The following is a 17440-nucleotide window of genomic DNA, read 5'->3' as shown; positions in this document are numbered from 1 at the left end:
TCAAATGTTTTTTTTAACATAACTTGATTATAACTGACAAATAATAAAAGGCCCAATCCACGAAGAAAATGTTCGAACTTGTGCAGCCGTGCAAATTGTTACTACCTGCCCATGACCTACTTTAGTTGAGAATCCCAGTTATTCCCAATTCCTTCCACATTTATTTACCGAGTCAAACGATATGAACTATCTATCACATTCTATAATTCAATAGGATATTGCACATTTCACGAAGAGTCAATCCTATCGTTACTTGGAATGAGTACAAAAAAATCCTTTTTGACACCTTCCACTCTCGCTCTCTTCTCGATGTTCACGTGACCCCCGTGCCTCTGGAAAGCAGACGTCACTTCCCCCAGCATCGTGTCGCAGACTGAGCGACCTCGCCTCTCGCTCTGCGTATTTTTGCCGCTGCTACGCATCCCAGAACCGGAACCGCGAACAGAAGCGGGTTGTCGAGAACGGAGCCATGCCAGAAACGACCAAAAGTCACGTGATCCTTCTGTCGTGCGGCAGCTTCAATCCCATCACCAAGGGACACATCCATATGTTCGGTAAGGGTTTATGTGGGAATGGCACGTTGTGATGTTACTATTGAAGAAAAAAAGAAGTCCCAAGAATCTCACGGCCGCCCGCATGCGCCGCCTTGCTTTAATGTTTTGTTTGGTTCGGTCGCGATCGTCGCTGTCCAGCTGTCCGGTGCTGAAACGAACATTTCGCTCGCGTCGGATTCCTCGTTTTGCTGCCGCGAGGGATGCGGAGGCCTTGATAACAACACCAGCCTACACTTGCAACCCCACCCGATGTGACGCATCCCACAAAACAGCTTCATCATCATCATCATCATCATCAAAACAAAAACGATAACAATCAACGGGTTCATTTCCACTACGCACTCAGCATGTAATTATCATATTGATATTCATTTAACTGATTTCCCCTAGTTTAAATCAATTGTTTCGCCATCTAAATACTGATGGGGTGGTGGCCCCCAAGACCCACTTCAAGGAGGCATCCACATCACTAGACAACACATTTTTGCTTAGGGTGGATTGACATTTGATATGTTGGTTTACTGCATAATGTTTGCTCTGAAATATTTTTGAGGCTGCAGCGATTACATTCTGATGTGCATGTGACTAAATGTGTCATATCCATATTGAGTTGCTTATGACTCCTAGCCAGTCTGCAAATGACTCCCGACACATTTTTTTCAGTGTACAATTTTCTTTGTGTGTGTGCAGAAAAGGCAAGGGACTACCTGCACAAAAGCGGACGTTTCATCGTGATCGGCGGGATCATTTCGCCGGTCCACGACTCTTATGGGAAAGCTGTGAGTTGCACTCTGGCGTCTAAGTTGTCATCGACAAATCCGACATGCATGTCGGCCAAGTTAGCTCGGTTCAACTTCAAGCGCATACAAAAGTGCCACGTGCACAAACTATTATCGGGCACTCTCACACCATAATACTTAAAAAAAATGTAAATATGTATATAGGATTGAATGGCTGGACTCTGTAAAGATGTATGATTACGTAATTAGGATTGAATGAGTTTATAAATCTAATTAAAAAACTTTCCCCCAGGAAATGGGAGAATTTTCGCCCTGATTACAGTAAGTGCATTCAACAGCGCCACCCGTTTCTGATGATGTCTCAATGTTTGTGCATCCATCAGGGCCTGGTGTCCAGCAGGCATCGTCTGACTATGTGTCAGCTAGCCGTGCAGTCGTCTGATTGGATCAGGTGAGTCACGTGACAGGAAACGAGCAGCGCCGGCGCCGCCTGCTCTAAAGACTTTGGTGTGGCCGCAGGGTGGACCCTTGGGAGTGTTACCAGGACACATGGCAGACTACTTGCAGCGTCCTGGAACACCACCGAGACCTGATGAAGGTGACAGTTTTTGCTCAGTTATGCGTAGGGGGTGCACGTCGCGTTGAAGATTGTTACCCCAACAGGAAGTCAAGTATGACCCCCCCCCCCCCCCCCCATGAGTGATAGGTGGGTGTGTTGTCCTTGTAGAGAGTGACAGGCTGCATTTTGTCAAACGTCAACACACCGTCGTCGACTCCCATCATTGGTCAGCCACAGACACAGGCTCCGCCCATTTACCAGAACCACAACAACTTGAACCACAAGCCCACTTCCGGTAAGTTTGGTGAACCAAATGATGGTGACAATGATGATGATGATGTTAATGATGACTATAATGATGAAATCAATGATGATGATCGTGACGATAAAAACGATGATGATGATGGTGAGGATTATGGCTGACTTTTGATGATAACGATGATAACTTGCAGTGAAACTTTGGGGCAAGCTGAGCGAGAGTTTGGGCAAAGTTTGCTGCGTGCGTCCTCACATGGAACGCTTCGCCTTCATTGGTGAGTCGCGACACGCAAGCCCACCTCATGCGTGTGCGGTTGACTATTATGTTCCTCACATCAGATGAAAACGCCAACTTGGGGCCCGCCATGACGTACGAGGAGATCGGTGAGTGGCTCTGCCGCCATCCATCCACATCCTGTGTGTGTGTGTGCGCATCCAGTAAAACTTGTGCTTTACTGAGGACGTCTTTTTCCTTTCCTTCCTGCGTCCTTCCCTCCCTCCCTCCGCCCACTCGTCCGCTGTGGTGTCTAGAGTTACGCATCTTGCTCCTGTGTGGAAGTGACCTTCTGGAGTCCTTCTGCATCCCTGGCCTGTGGAAGGACAGTGATGTAGGTGCCCCCCCGTCACCCTGCCCCACCTTTCCCACCTTACCTGTCATTTCTGAGTTGTCCTTCCTCTCGGCAGAGGAAGCGCTCACCACACACCGGGACAACCGAATGCCGCCAAAACAATCCAAGAGTTCTTCTATGTACCGCACTTTAAAACAAGCCTGAAAAAGAACCTCTAATGATGTGGTTCGAAAAAGCTCCCTATGAGAACAAAATCAACTGGTTGGAATTTAAATCGCATCCTTAAAGGAGGACAAAACTCAAAAAGGAGTTCAACTTAAATGGGTACAAAACTTATTTAGCCATTTTCAGCAGTAAACGTTAAGCAAATTATTTTAAAGGTACAATTGATAGCTTTAACCTGTTGGTGGTATTTGTCCATTTTTTGGACATTACTGTTCCAGTGAGAAGAAAAAATAAATATGTATGTATGGCCAATCATAGCAACGTAAAAATCTATTCAAAAATGAAAAAACGGGACCTTGTGAACTCAGACTTGATATGGACTTGGGCCTCTGACCTTTGTGACTAGGACTCAGACTGGGACTCAAACTTGACTTGAACCTTTGCAACTATAAATTGACTTGAACCACACCTTTGTGACTCTAACTTGACTTGGACTCATGTGACAAATCACGCTGCACTTGTTTTCTGGATTTGGTCACGTGACATCGACAAGCGGAGCAAAACATCAACATTAAGTTTGATATAGACAATTTTTTATGGCTGAAAATGGCTAAATTTGGTTATTATCAGTATTGAAAAGGAAGTCAAGGTAAACATTTTCTTGACAACATTATCAAAAGACGGTTTAGCTTTTAATGACTCGAAAAGACTTACAATGAAAAACCCTCTCGTGACTGCACCGATGTCCACGTGAAGGGAATAAATTTTAAAGAAAAATTGCAAAAGATCCTTAACGTTTTCAGTTGGTGATGATTTTGTCTGGAATCAAATCAAGTGAGCGATCGCATTTGTGCGTTTGCAGATGGAGGTGATTGTGGGCGACTTCGGCATTGTGGTGGTCCCTCGTGACGGCGCCGACACCGAACGGATCATGAAGCAGTCGGCGGTTCTGCGCAAACACAAGGTAGTCTGCGTCCTGGTTCCCGTTGAGGTCTGAAGAAAATGTCCAGATGCGTGGGGTTGGGCTGCTGCGTCCTACGCTTACTTTTTTTTAATTTATCGTCTGCTCACAGGACAACATCGTGGTGGTCAAGGATGACAACAATCATCCCATGGCGCAGGTCAGCTCCACCAAGAGCAGGTAAGACTGGAGACACATGGACAGAAAGGGTATTCATGTCCACGTTTGGACTCAAGTCCAACTCAACCCGTTTTCTTGCTTACTCCAACTTGACTCGGACTCCTTGCCGTTTGACTCTTATTCATCGCTATTGGACTCACAAAAATATTTTACAACTCTACCAAGTCGGACAATGATTTTATTCCTGAAAATTAACATCCTTTTTCAAAAGGAACTTTAAGTCAAATTTTAAAAGAAGTAAGCAGCTGGTATTCTTCCCTCAAGAGGCAAGTTTAGTGTTTTTCTAAATTGTCTGTCGTGAAAATAATATTATTCTGTTTTAAGATTTACTCTTAATCTCACCTGGACTTGGACCGGGACCTTGTAGACTCAGATTTGACTTGAACTCGGAATTTTGTGACTCTGACTTGACTTGGACTCGGCCCTCTGACACTTATACTGACTTTTGTGACTCGGACTTGACTCAAACGACTTGAACTCTGGACATTGACTCGCGCCTTTGTGACCGACGTGACAGTGCCAAGAAATGTAGAATGGCCCGAGTTTTAATTTTAAAAGACTTGACACTACGATTTGATAGTAAACGACGCTAAAAAAATCACTCAACCTCTTCTGCTGGGTTCCAGAAGCTATCGGAAGCCGGAGGCGTTGTTTACCTCGAGATCCCACTTTGTAACATTGGAAACCACAGTCAGAAACGCTGAGCACTCATTGGGGTTGCACGACTGGAGCGGTTGACGAGTACGACTACATTTCCCAAGATTCTTAGACGCAGAAGTAGGAAGTAGTTCTGGTTTCAGTATGATAAAAACACGGACGCCACCTAGCGTTCAGATGCAGACAAGAATGAGAAAGCAAACGTGAACCTGAAAATAAATTGAAAGCAATTTAACAGTTAAATCATTTTTTAACTTTTTAAGCATATGGGTTATGATGACAACTGTGTGCTGGATATACATATGATTAATAGCTTTTATTTTGAAAGAGAAAGAAGTTATTTGTTTTTTTTTCTGTGCGCAGACTGGCACTGCAGCACGGCGATGGGCACGTTGTGGACTACCTGTGTCAGCCCGTCATCGATTATATCCTCAATACGCAACTCTACATCAACGCCTCAGGATAGACGCTTTGCTAACACATTTTCCAATCCATATCACCACGCGGTTTCTGTGCAGTGAACCCCCCCCCCCCCCCCCCCCTCCAATGTTCCACACTACCCGCATCACACCAGGACATAAAAAAATTCCTTTCAAACACATCGAAACTCATAACATAGAACTTTTTCCAGTCTTTTGTCATGCCTGTTCTACAAACGAAGAGGCTTGCTCGCGACAAGCTGTTTATTTGTCAGTGCTGATAGTTTCCTGAAAAAGTGACAAATATATTTAAAAATAACATTGTGTATTTGAATACCATCAAACTCAAAGCAAAATATATCATTTGGTCTTGACCTAACTTCATTAGCACAATGCTAACATAAAATGTAAAACACCCAAGATGGCCTAAGAAATTAGCATTTGTTAGCGTTGTGGTATTTCTTCAAAACAACAGCCACTTTATATCTGGCAAGTCAGCCAAGTAAATTGTAATCTATGATTGGCCAAGGTATGGGCAATTTAAATATTCTTTTTGTAATGTTTCACCTTTTGTTTGAAATTTTAGGCTCAACTAACATAAACAGAGCATACAACATTAGTTAGTTACCAGCATATATTTCCTCTCTTTCTCTTTGGAATCAAAAACTAATCCTGGGACTTTGTTTTGGACGTTCTCTGCCTCTTCTTCTTGCTCTTAATTATGCTGCATGGCTTAAGTGGAGCACAGTGCTGCCCCACATTTTGTGGCACAATCTGGTATTGCACTGAACACAATTCTAAAACCAAATCTTACCTGTTTACTGTAAAAGTTTATGGAAGATTTTGTTTAATATCTGTAACGTAGTGGGTTCGCGAAGAGTAAATGGCGACTTAGTGGGGGTTCACTGTAACCGCGGAACTGACGCACGCACGTGTCTGTGTGTCATGAGGGATTCATTGTGACTTCTCTCGTCCTGTTTTTCATCCAGTAAGCAGATGCATGAAACCACAGCTGTTTAGGAACAGTACCGTGTGTACCCTTGTGCCCCCACCTTTTTGTCAATTAGCACATTTGCCACCGCTAGCCCCTAGCATGTGGCGTTTGGTGGTAACGGCTCCCCCTGGTGGACATCAGCGGAATCCCTGAACGTGGCATCACTTCAAAGTTCACATTGATCTTTACAAGAGACATGTCCGCCAAAGTAGCTCAACGATAAAACATGTTTTGGCTCATTTTAGGGGTGTATCTGCCCTCATCACTCCCCAAAAGCTGCTACACCAATAGTGAGCCCTGCTTTTATTGTCATGGCAACCAGTGGGCTGGATCTGGTCCATTCTCCATAAAACGGCCCTTTTAAACATACCAAAATTGAGATATGTAGGCATTTTTGACAAGGATCCCCTGTTTTCCAATATATGGTATTAGTGAACGGATGAATTTTCAAAATAAAAGCCGGAGTGATTGGGTGGCTTTTCAAAGTGAAAGTCTGTGTGAGTGTTTGCTTGTTAGTAGTGTTGGTGTTGACTGTGCAGCATGCTAACACTGCTTGTGCTTGTGGCATGACTACGATCGATTTATTAAAATTCAACACAAACAATTTTCTGCGGCCTTTTATTCAATTGCACACCGATAGTATTGATCATGTGACAATCGACCAGCAGAAAAAGATAAAAGGTGTCTATGTACACGCATTCTATAAATAGAAAAATAAACACGCTATTGGGTGGAATTGCTTCCTACCCTGTGAATACTACTGTAAGCCTTGGAATTAATATCAGCACAGCTTTTGAAGTGAAGATAACGGTTAGGAGATGAATTTCCATTTCAATCTCCACTAACACCAAAGACCGGGTAGGAAAATTCTGGTTTAGGGTGTCAATAAAAAAAAGGAAAAAAATGCATCGAAATCCTCAAGTCTTTGCTGCTTTTGGTGAAAGAAAGCTATGTTCTATTAATGTTGCATAGCTTTTGATCAGTGACAATGTTGGCTATGGAAGATGCTAAATAAAATTCTCTGGGCCTTGACAGTTCAAAAGGTCTAAAATGGCTGTGAAAAGGACAAGGTCATAATTTATCTCGTTAACAGCAGCAAGTGTTATAAAAAACGTAGAATTTAGCACGTGCCCGACAGCGACAATGACCACATGTGTGACTGCGAAAAGGCAAGGAGCTTATCCTCAGAACCTCCGGGTGAAAATTCGAGGAGCGGCGTGTTAGGCACTTTCAATCGGCGGGCTGTTGAAGCATCCGCTGGGCACAGTCTTCAAAATGTCCTCCAGGTTGGCAATGTCCCACAAGATGCCATCGATGTCCCCGTCCAAGGTGGCCAGACGATGGCGCTGCGCATCCTCGGACGCGATGGTGTCCCTTAGCCGAGGCTCAAGATCCAGCTCCACGTTCCGACGAGCCTTCGCTATAGACTCCTCCAGTTCTTGAAGGCGGCCCGGGTCCAGTGTACCTGGTTGGTCTGCAGGATGACAGAATGGTGTGTATCCTGTGTAAAAGTTAGTTCGGAGCACATTTCTTACTGATGTTAGCCAGCTTGGTGTTGATGTCTTGCAGCATTTTTCCTACTGCGTTTCTGGCCTGTCTGGCGTTATTCAGGGCAGCGGTGGCAGCGTCACCGGCCTGTGGGTCAAACGCTTTGCTGTCATCACTTTTTGGCCGTTCACGGCGTGCATCTCACCTGTGTTGCATCCGCTTCCAGATTCCTGGCGTCGCCAAGCTCGCCGGCGATGTCTGCGCCGACATCGCCAGCCAGCACCCGCAGTTCTTTGGTAGCGTTGTTAAATTTGCTTACATCAATTCCAAGAGTCGGCGTGGACTTGATTGCCGCCTGGCAAGTTGAAAATTTTTGGTTACTTTAAGTCAGATTTTATTTTTGTGAATGTAAATCTTGTGCTTAAACACTATTTTTGGTAGGAATTTCAGACAATATTCTGCAGGCATGTTGTTTGAAACTGTTTAAATTGATTATTCGATGAATGTCACTCAAAGAAAAAAGAAAAAGATCTTAAGGTCGTGTCTGCATGTAACCGGCTTATTTAAATCCGTATTGTTTCCCCCTCGTCATCATTCTTTATTTAAAGAAATTGTGTCCATACAAATCCAGCACAGTGTGGATTCATTCACTTGCAAGCATGACAAGTCGCTAGGTGGCAGTAGCGTCACCGAATTCTGTCCAACCTCTGACGTGTCCAATCAGAAAGAACTTCCTCCTCTTACATCACAGGTAACTGCGTCTTTGGCGGGAAAAGGAGTAGCGTGGCGACGCAAATCTCCGTTTTAAGATGGTTACCCATGAAAACGCAAATCTCGACGTTGGTCGGAGGTTTTGAAACATTCAATTTTGATGGAAAAAAAAAGCCCAGCCATGTATAGCAAATAGGGCAAAACAGACATTTACTGCCAGTTTGCAAGAACCCCGGCTATGTGTAGACAAGGTCTAAGTCTTGAATCATAGATTTAGCCCCCTTGCTAGTCAATCAACGCTAGTATTTCATGCTACGTTAGGTTGGCGGTGGCGAACCTCCAGACCGGGGATCAGGTTTTCCAGCTGGTTGATGGATGCCATGGCCCCATCGGAGTCAGCAGACACGGCGTCCAACAGAGCTCGCGTCTCTCCATTATTCTTTGCGGCCCGTTGAATGGTCGCGTTGATGGCAGGAAGTCGCTTGATGGCGGCATCTGCCTGTGCTTGGTTGTTCGCAATCTCCTGGTCAAAGCCTAGGGATGGTCAAGATGCCGAGGGTAATGAAGATGAACAGGATAGGCGCTTTATCGGCATTTATCAGTTTCTGTTTACCGTTTAGAGTAGTGAGGGAGGTGTCCAGCTTATTGGTGTTGCCTTTGATGCGCTGCAGTGCCTCCTTGGTGTTGGCATGAGCAGCGTCCACTCGGCCTGTCAACGCATCCATGTTCTGTGAGGGTCACATGACATTACACTCAATCTACTTCATGGCAATTTCCAGAAGAAAACCGCAAGCAGTCGCAGAGGCATGTTTGTTGACCACATCACAACATCAGCGAGAGGACGGAGCAAGTGTTCCATTTTGGAACAAATGCAACCAGTAACAAATAAAATTGGACATAGTAGGACAGGAGAGAATGTGTCAGGACAGGACTGGTCAGTATCATACAAGATAGAAGTTGTAGTCAGTTGGTGTAACACCCAATGAGCAGCAATGAGGTCAGACCAGAAAAGTACAGAACAGACTCATTTTAAAAATGAACTTGATGGAATTGATGACAAGAAACTCCAGTTGGCTGATATTGTCACCAATCAGAGGATGAGATGAAATCCCACAATGTTTCCCTACCTTCATAGCATTCCTGCCTTGCTCCAGCAAATCCTGAACAGCGACTGTGTCCTTTCCTATGTCGTCCCGCAACGCTGTGAAGCCCGCCACATTCCCGTCCACCGTCTTCCTCAGGAGGTCCAGCTTGGCCGCCATGGCATTCACGTCCCCCTGAGTGCAATGTAGTGGCCACTTTAGAATGCAGAGTAGGCACGACTTTCTATTCAGGAAACAAGCTTTTGAGACTTTGAGGTAGTCTCTACTATCTCAAGGTTCAAATCAATGAAAGGGTTAAAAATTTCCTAAATAGCATGGATCCAGCAGTAGATGAGAACATCTGGTTTGGATACCTTGCTGGTAACAAATGCTAGGTGTGTACCACCAGGAGGAGGCCCCAGGGATGACCCAGGACATGCTAGTGGGATGAAGATTTTTGGTGGTAATTTGACCACGTTTAATGTTTAAGATTGTCGACCTGATCTGTTTTGTACATTATCACCAGAGTGAATCAATTTTTAACACCCCTCAGAGAGACCTAACACTACTCAAAGAGAGGGATCACAATTCAGGATGATAATAGATGACAGAAGATAGTTGGTCTTTGACACGAATGCTCAAAAGGGACAAAATTATGATAAAAAGAGCCCTTGACTGACTGTCAAAGCAGGTGGGATGTCTTTGGCCATCCTGTTGATGTCTTCCAGCATGCCGTTGGCCTTGGTGCTCTCTGCCTTGGCCTCATCGCCCACCCGGATCGCCTGGTTCTCCAAGCCCTTGACCCGCGTCGCCATCCCGTCGTAACTGAGGGGCATGAGCACACGGTCAAAAACAAGATAGACACTGGTACTTATTAGACGAAGAAATTAAAAAGTAACTGACGTAGATTTCACTCCTCCGATCAGATCTTTGACATTGTTTCCCTTGCTGAGAAGATTCCGGACCAACGAAAGACTTTTCTCAGAGTCGCTCAAAGCTTCGTTGGCAGTCTGCTCCACCCCCACCGCTTTTGTCTGATGTCTGAAAGATCTAGACTTAAATATCCGAGCAGGTTTACCAAAATTATTTTGATGAGTGTCTGGCGCACGCACTTATCAGCCAAGCTTGTTGCAGCTTGCGCCAACGTGGAGAGAAGGTTTGGAGCCAGAGGCGAATCTCCTGCAGGAAACTCCTGACAGGAAGGAGGAAATTTTGTAAGAGTGGTTTAATATCAAAATGCTCATTCTTCATGTCAGAATTGCCATACCGTGCCTGACTCCAGTCAGGTCACACGACAAAGAAAATTCTGCGTAAGATCTTACAGCTGATCGAAGACCTGACTTGGCCTCATCCAGTTTGCGTTTCATCTCATCCATTAAGTTCTGAAGCTGATCCGATTTGGTTACGTAGGTTTGTTGTCGTCGTCTGATGTCACCGGTGGCATCGGCCAAGTTCTGGACGTCCTGTTCCTCTGACAGACGAGTACGGCTGATGGACTTCAGACTGTCCAGGAGTCGCTTGTCAAGGTCTGCAGCACATCGTATTCAAGACTTAAGCATGACCTCACAAAGATTTCCAAATGTTTTTGACACGAAACGTTTGAAAATAAGTGACATCGCACCTGTCAGCTGCTCGGCGTCGACCTTTAGCTTGTCTGCCAGCACCTCGCCCGCACTCAGGACAGCTTCTATGTTACCAGTATTTTGTCCACTACCCATCTGAGAGTTCTGCGCTTCCATCTGCTGAAGTTTGAAAACCAACCCCTCCATCTGCAAGCCACACATTAAGAAAAGTATAATAAAAATAGTTTGAAGTGACTCGTGGGACACGAACGATCAGAGGCGACCCCTCACCTTGCCTTTGGCTCGGTTGAAACAGGCAGGACATTCTCGTCCCTGCGTGGTCTGACACTTTGGACCCTCAAAGCCCGGTCTGCACCGGCAGCGACCGTTGTCATCACATTGCATCGACTCGGAGCCCCGAAAATCGCAGTCACATGCTGCCCGGGTGAGACGCAGAAAACGGTCAAATTCTCACAAAAATTTAACTAATGTATCACCAACATGTGACGACAAACGATCCGAAGCACGTAAGCGTGGTTGAGGTAACTTACGTCTGCAGGCTTCATACGGGCTGCGGTGATAAAAATTTGGCAAGCATACATCACAGCGAGGACCCATTGTGTTGTTGACACACTTGAGACATTCGCCGCTGATTCGATTGCAGCTTCCCGGCACATTAACATCAATGTGGCCGTTGCACTGGCAGGGTTGGCATTGACGCTGCCCTCCAACGCCCCCTGCTGGTGACCCGTAAAAACCTTCCTGGCACTCGTCACATCGAAGGCCTGAATAAACACCACCAGCCACCAGAATTGCGTTATAAATCACATCAACGCATTAAACCCCAACGAATTGTCGGAACTCTCAGAACGCTATATTTTCTCATCTCAGACGGACCTACCGGTGGTCCCAGGTGGACAGATGTGACACTGCGGTCGTGACAATCCGAGAACCAGTGAGCATGGCACTCCTTCAGGACAGGGGCACGGGATGCAGCGTCGAACCCAGTAGTCCCAGTAGAAGCCATCCGAGCAGGTCTGCGTCTCGTCGGCAGGATAGCAGTCGCCCGTCTGAGGGTCGCAGTCGCCACCCCTGCAGCTGCAAGGCTCACAAGGACTGAACGCTCCTTCTGTAGCTCTCCGCCGTTTGAAACCTGCTGAGCAGCGATCGCAGAAGTCGCCCTCGTATCCCGGTGGACAGACACAGGTCCGCACCCATTGGGCCGGGGTGCCGTCCCCTCGCCTTGCTGACACCAGTTTAACGTTGTCGAGGTAACCTCGTCCTGGAAACAAATAACAGTTGAAGGGTGGACAGTCCGATCCAGGTTTTGAGGGTAGGAGCTCACCTCTGTCGCCGAAGGTGGATCGTATTTTTATGGCGCTTAGGTTCTGAAGGAGGGTCTGGAATTGGAAAGGGGTGAGCTGAGGGTGCCACCTGCTGCCAGGCTGCTCATCCAGCCTGATGTCACACAAGAGAAACAACCATGCAACATCTCTATCACCTAGTGTCCAATTCTTCAGGATTAAAGAATACATTTGACAGAGAAATCAAGAAATTCCAGGACCGTTAGAAGAGGACATTTTATGGAAAATGTCTTGTTTTTGTCGTGGCTGAGTCAATCTTGGGTGCTCTAACTGTGTCTGAAAATTCAGTATTTTGTGAGCCATGATGCACTCATGGCCCTCTGTGTCGAAACTGGAATAACCAGGCTCCACCAGGTTTCTCAGCAAATGACTTTGCAAACAGGTTGGTCCAAGTGACCAAGTAAAAGCTGTCCATGGACCACAAATACCTTTTCATTGTCTAGTTGTTGTCCTCAGTTTTCAATTCAATTATATTATTCATACATCTCCAAATCAAGTTGTCTCAGGGTAAGACATGAAGCAGGTCTAAAACCAAACATCACTCAGGTGTTGCGGTGCTATGAACTGAGAGATACAGTAAAAAACCTAGCACCATAACAGTCTAGGAGTCCAACCAAGGACCAGAGCAATTCATGTTGTAATTGAGACAAGGGAGACAGAGAAGGAGACGGCTGAACCAGATCCAGCCCACTGGTTGTCAATCCCATGAAATCTGGGCTTGCCCTTTGCTCAGCTGTATGTGCGGCTGAATGCGGTCTGGCTCACTGCATGAGGCAGATACTGCATGCTTCTAAAATGAGCTCATGATAGGAATGAAAATGTCTGTGTGAAGAGAAAGATGCATAACGGATCTCATTTAAAAGCCGCCAAAGTATGAGGAGCGCCGCGAGTCATGACCTAACCATGTGCAGATTCCTGGTTTGTTTCTACTTGCTGGATCGCCTGGAATGTTCTCGCTTCACCCTGAACAGGCTCCCGCGGCGGCCGGATCCTGACTTGGATTGGCGGAATCCTAACCTGAAGGTGTAGTTGATCTTCTGTCCGCAGGGAACGACAGAGCTCAGGTCACCCAGCGAGGCCGAGACCCGAAGACCAGAACCTTCCAGAATCACGTCATTGATGGATGGGTGTCGAATACCGCGGTCCAGACGCAGGGAGAAGGACAGGTTGCGACCGTAACTCAGCAATTTGTTGCCCAGGTAGGAATCTGCGAGAAAGACAAACTTCATGTCGTCCGGAGGATAGGAAAAGACGGGAAATTGCATGGCTTGGACTCCAGAGGGTCTCTTCACACCTGGCGCATACAGGTAAACCGGAAGACTGTTTCTGGAGATCACCTCCATGTCCTTGTACTTGGGGGACCAACGGGAGTGGACGTCTGCTGGGGTGAGTCCATGTGAAGTCGCTGCCTTCCAACCGTCGGGACCTGCAGACAGAACCCATCAACGGTGTTCCGACTGGATTTAATTATATCTTAATTCTACCATGCTCAAAGTTGGACGATATGTTGTGGACACTGTAGGCCTCCTGAGGAGAACATTGGCTGCTGTGACCATAACAGAAACAGAATGCAGTGTCTGAATCTTCTCTGGGTCGTCGCCTGCGAAGAACGACAGGAACATGCTCAAGGTTGAGGTGGAATTTTGGAATTTTTTGTCCAAATGTCATGCTTTTGTGTTAACCTTGGTGAACATCCTTGGGGTCCGATTGGTCCTTGGGGGCAGAGGTCACATTTGGTTCCTGAGACTCCTTTTCTGCAGGCACAGTGCCCCCTGCTGTCACAGCCTCTACTCACAGAACCTGTAGGAACACAACTTGGCTCCATAATGTGTACATCAGGATTTTTACCTAGAGAACCTAGTGAAGTCCAAAATCCTTCACCCTCACCTGCGGGGTGGCAGCCACATGGTATGCATCTGGGATTGGCCCCCTGGCGGTAAAATCCGTCTTTGCAGCGCTCACACTGCCGACCTTCGGTGTTTCCCGAGCAGTTCACGCAGCGAAGACCCAATGCATCGCGCACGCATCCAACTGAGCGACCGTTGCACTCGCAGCGCAGAGCTGTCAAAAACAACAAAACAAACCACCATTGATTGCTTGTCAAGCTGTTCCTTGACCTTGGCGACCAGTCACTTGACTGTATACACCGTTCTTTGTCCATACATATCAGCGGCAACCAGTCCAATATTTATCGACATGTGCCATTTTCAACATTTTGATTGGTCAGTAATAGAAAAGACTGACAAACAGGTGCGGACTTGACCATAGTGTTCATAAGACTTTTCTCCGTGAAACCTCAAAGGAACCCACAAGTTTTAGACAACTCCTTGGAAAGCCCACCATGGATCTACCATTTGTTTCTCTAACCCAGGCGTGCTCAATGCGTCGCCCGCCGTTGATTGGTCGACTGCGTGTAGCGATTTTCGCGACCTGCATGACAAAGCACTTTTTGAACTCTGTTTCCAAAAAAACAAGATTGATTTCAGAACAGCATCGTTTGCTTTTAACGCAGCCTACTAACTCTGGGAATCAAAGATCATCAAGTTGGTTGAGTCTTGTCTATGCTTCCGAGAAATTTTTCAAAATAAAAGATTAGCAATCCCATTCGTGCCATTGCTACTTGTACCGTAAGTACGGTTTATTTAGAAGGATTGTCTGACTTCCTCTAGGATCACCACTTGGCAAATTTTATGTATAAAGACGGGCGGCTGCTAAAATGTGTTGCCTTTTTTATTTGCTCTGCTTGTTTACGAGTAGGAGAATCGCAGTCGAATCATGTGAAAACCGCTGCATTCTGTTGAATTTCAGAAGAGAAACCTCGGATAAAAAAAAATTGCAATTGAAGGTGATTGTTTTCTTGAGTACCTTTTCTCTAATGGAGATTTCTACGGACATGCAATAATTTAGTCTGGCGACAGGAATATATTCACATTTAACAACACCCATGTGGAAATCGTGACAGCCGCCGGCAACTCATCCAATTCCAAGTGGTATTTTCCAAAAGATGCACTGCCACGAACCAAAACATCAATTTAAATTTCAATTAGTTCTGTTTATTGCAAAGTGGCAGTTAACACATTTTGAGGTCTCGGTGGCGTTTTTTTTAAACTTGTACTCAGGCTAGCGACCATTCCGTCTGCCCGTGGACTCCTCTGTAATCCTCTGTCATTTTTACCCATCTTTTTCGTACTTTTCCAACTTGTACAACTTTTAACCTTTCTACGGACAGTTTTCCAACTTTTCCACTGGTTTCGTTGACATTACTCTTTCTGCAATTTCAATAATATACACCTTATGCACTTTCACATTTCCAAATTTGAGTTTTTATTGTACTGTACTGTACACCCACTTGTGTAATGTTTCTCAACTTGAACGCAAACTACGTTTCTACCTTGACTGAGTGACTTTTTGTACTTCTGCTCTTCTAATTTTAATGTTGATTTTATTTCGAGTTGAACTTCCTCAATGATGCTCTTTCGACATCAACAATCCTACTTTTAGTCATTTTACTCTTCCAACTCACACGTTAGAGTCTTTCGCTACCCTTCAACTTTTTCTGCTCATCCTGTTTGAATTTTGAATCTTCTTTTTTAGCATCCACACTATCAAATAGAACCATTTTTACTTCTAGTTTTTGAATGTCTACCTTTGTGGCTTTTACTTGTATTGTGTGATTGGAAGCAATACGTTACACAGCGATTTGGTTCTCGAGAAACTGGACAAGTTAAAAAAAAAAAAAGCCTTTTAATCACAGATGAGACTTAAAAAGTGTTTTCTGAATCAAAAGCATTTTTACTCCGTCTTCTTTCTTCTCATTTTACAAGTTGAAACAGTTAATTTGTTTAGACTTGAAATTCAGTTCATTTGACTACTTCAAAAACAACAGCACAGAATTTGTTTTTGTTGCAAGATTGGTATTTTGTTGATTTTTAATATTTATACCGTCTTGGTCTTGTCTCAGTCTTTGATCGCAAAAGTCTTTAACTTGTCTCAGCCTCGACTCCCAAAATCTTGGTTCTGCCTCAGAGTATATAACCTCTAATCTTGACTCAAGCACTACTAACTAAGAATACTACAGTAATTGAGAGTAGAGTAAGAATACGGAGCGGATCACGAAGGGTCCAAAATGTGGACCGGGAGCTTGCGTGGGTCAAAGTGCACACAAAGGATAAGTCAAGTGCTCTCATGTGGGACTCTTAACTTAGGACAATAAGTGTTAAGGTCAAGGGTCAAGTTGTAATCTAGCCACAAATGAATGTTGTCCTTATGGTAACAGGAAACATAAATGGACTTACTGCCGGTCGCCGTGACGACACCGAACGCAATGAAAAGTGTGCAGAATGAAATCCTCATGTTGACCGCTTCGCACCGCGCCTTCGAATCCTCCTCGAACTCAAACACAATCTGCTTTTAAACCGCGTAGGTGCGTTTGTGTATCTGCGGCATGTCGGGACACGCCGACCATACTGACACACACATATACGCGTAGTGTGCGCTTGCATGAGTGTGTGCTGGGCGTTGTTCGAGACTTTTATAGCCTCTTCAGCGTTGGCACGAGCACAGCAAGGTCCTTCACAATCTGGACTCACAGACGTGACAAATGAACATGTCAACACGCTAAATATCACAAATATGAGAGAACATTGAGAAAATTGCGTAATTAATGATCATGTGGATCCATGGGAAATTGAACAAAGTAAGGCAAACAATTTGTTTCAATGAGTTACTTCATGTTCTGGTTAATTTGCTTTTAATTTGAAAATTATATGACTGTAACGTTGATCTGATGTGTTGTTCTAATCACAGCAATAAAAAGATTTAGCTTGGATTTGCTGAAACTTGCAGGTACCCTGTTAAAATCTCATGTACCACTGCAAGTGCCATCATGTTGTGTTAGGGGTACTCGGACCCCCATTTGAGAAACGCTGCCCTAAGATATGGAATTTTCGGACACAATTTTCTAGCTTGTTAAAAATAATTGTGCAAAAAAAACTAACAAAAAAAAACATCCATTTTAAGTCTTCTGAGATTCTATTTAGGGGTGCTGCCCCCCCCCCCCAACCTGTAACAGAATCACCGATGATACCCATGATGAATAATATCAGAATGATAACCATTATGCTAAATGATGCTAAACATGTCAAGCTTGCTAAACATGACAAACGTGATTGACTTCA

At 45.1% G+C, this 17440-nt stretch overlaps 2 protein-coding genes and 1 long non-coding RNA gene across 4 annotated transcripts; 2 read left to right on the top strand and 1 right to left on the bottom strand.

Annotated features, from left to right (window-relative positions):
- Positions 1 to 334: 334 nt before the first annotated feature.
- On the top strand, positions 335 to 6660 carry nmnat2 (nicotinamide nucleotide adenylyltransferase 2). The gene is made up of 11 exons (XM_088428934.1): positions 335 to 554; positions 1245 to 1333; positions 1678 to 1745; positions 1814 to 1892; positions 2022 to 2148; positions 2306 to 2386; positions 2451 to 2495; positions 2643 to 2719; positions 3708 to 3809; positions 3919 to 3986; positions 5007 to 6660. The coding sequence occupies exons 1-11, from the start codon at positions 470 to 472 to the stop codon at positions 5107 to 5109; spliced, it is 924 nt and encodes a 307-aa protein (XP_088285060.1). The 5' UTR covers positions 335 to 469; the 3' UTR covers positions 5110 to 6660.
- On the bottom strand, positions 6661 to 16665 carry lamc2 (laminin, gamma 2). Its single transcript, XM_088428933.1, has 21 exons — positions 16559 to 16665; positions 14151 to 14324; positions 13946 to 14063; positions 13748 to 13863; positions 13558 to 13689; positions 13281 to 13470; positions 12245 to 12357; positions 11801 to 12181; positions 11451 to 11684; positions 11191 to 11336; positions 10959 to 11106; positions 10660 to 10865; positions 10450 to 10529; positions 10241 to 10378; positions 10018 to 10162; positions 9383 to 9532; positions 8869 to 8983; positions 8593 to 8789; positions 7750 to 7899; positions 7592 to 7691; positions 6661 to 7530 (listed from the first exon to the last, which is right to left on the bottom strand). The coding sequence occupies exons 1-21, from the start codon at positions 16614 to 16616 to the stop codon at positions 7277 to 7279; spliced, it is 3345 nt and encodes a 1114-aa protein (XP_088285059.1). The 5' UTR covers positions 16617 to 16665; the 3' UTR covers positions 6661 to 7276.
- LOC148414519 (uncharacterized) lies at positions 12875 to 14827 on the top strand. Of its 2 annotated transcripts, XR_015867402.1 has the most exons (4): positions 12875 to 13462; positions 13571 to 13649; positions 13786 to 13898; positions 14024 to 14827. It is a non-coding gene; the product is annotated as an uncharacterized LOC148414519 (long non-coding RNA). The 2 variants fall into 2 exon arrangements; XR_015867401.1 differs by having other exon boundaries at positions 13786 to 14827.
- Positions 16666 to 17440: the final 775 nt, after the last annotated feature.

Source organism: Hippichthys cyanospilos, chromosome 12 (assembly GCF_059441005.1).
Source record: "Hippichthys cyanospilos isolate Australia breed blue-spotted pipefish chromosome 12, RoL_Hcya_1.0, whole genome shotgun sequence".
Classification (NCBI taxonomy): domain Eukaryota; kingdom Metazoa; phylum Chordata; class Actinopteri; order Syngnathiformes; family Syngnathidae; genus Hippichthys; species Hippichthys cyanospilos.
The sequence above is the reverse complement of the archived record's forward strand: the minus strand, read 5'-3'. Positions and strand labels throughout refer to the sequence as shown.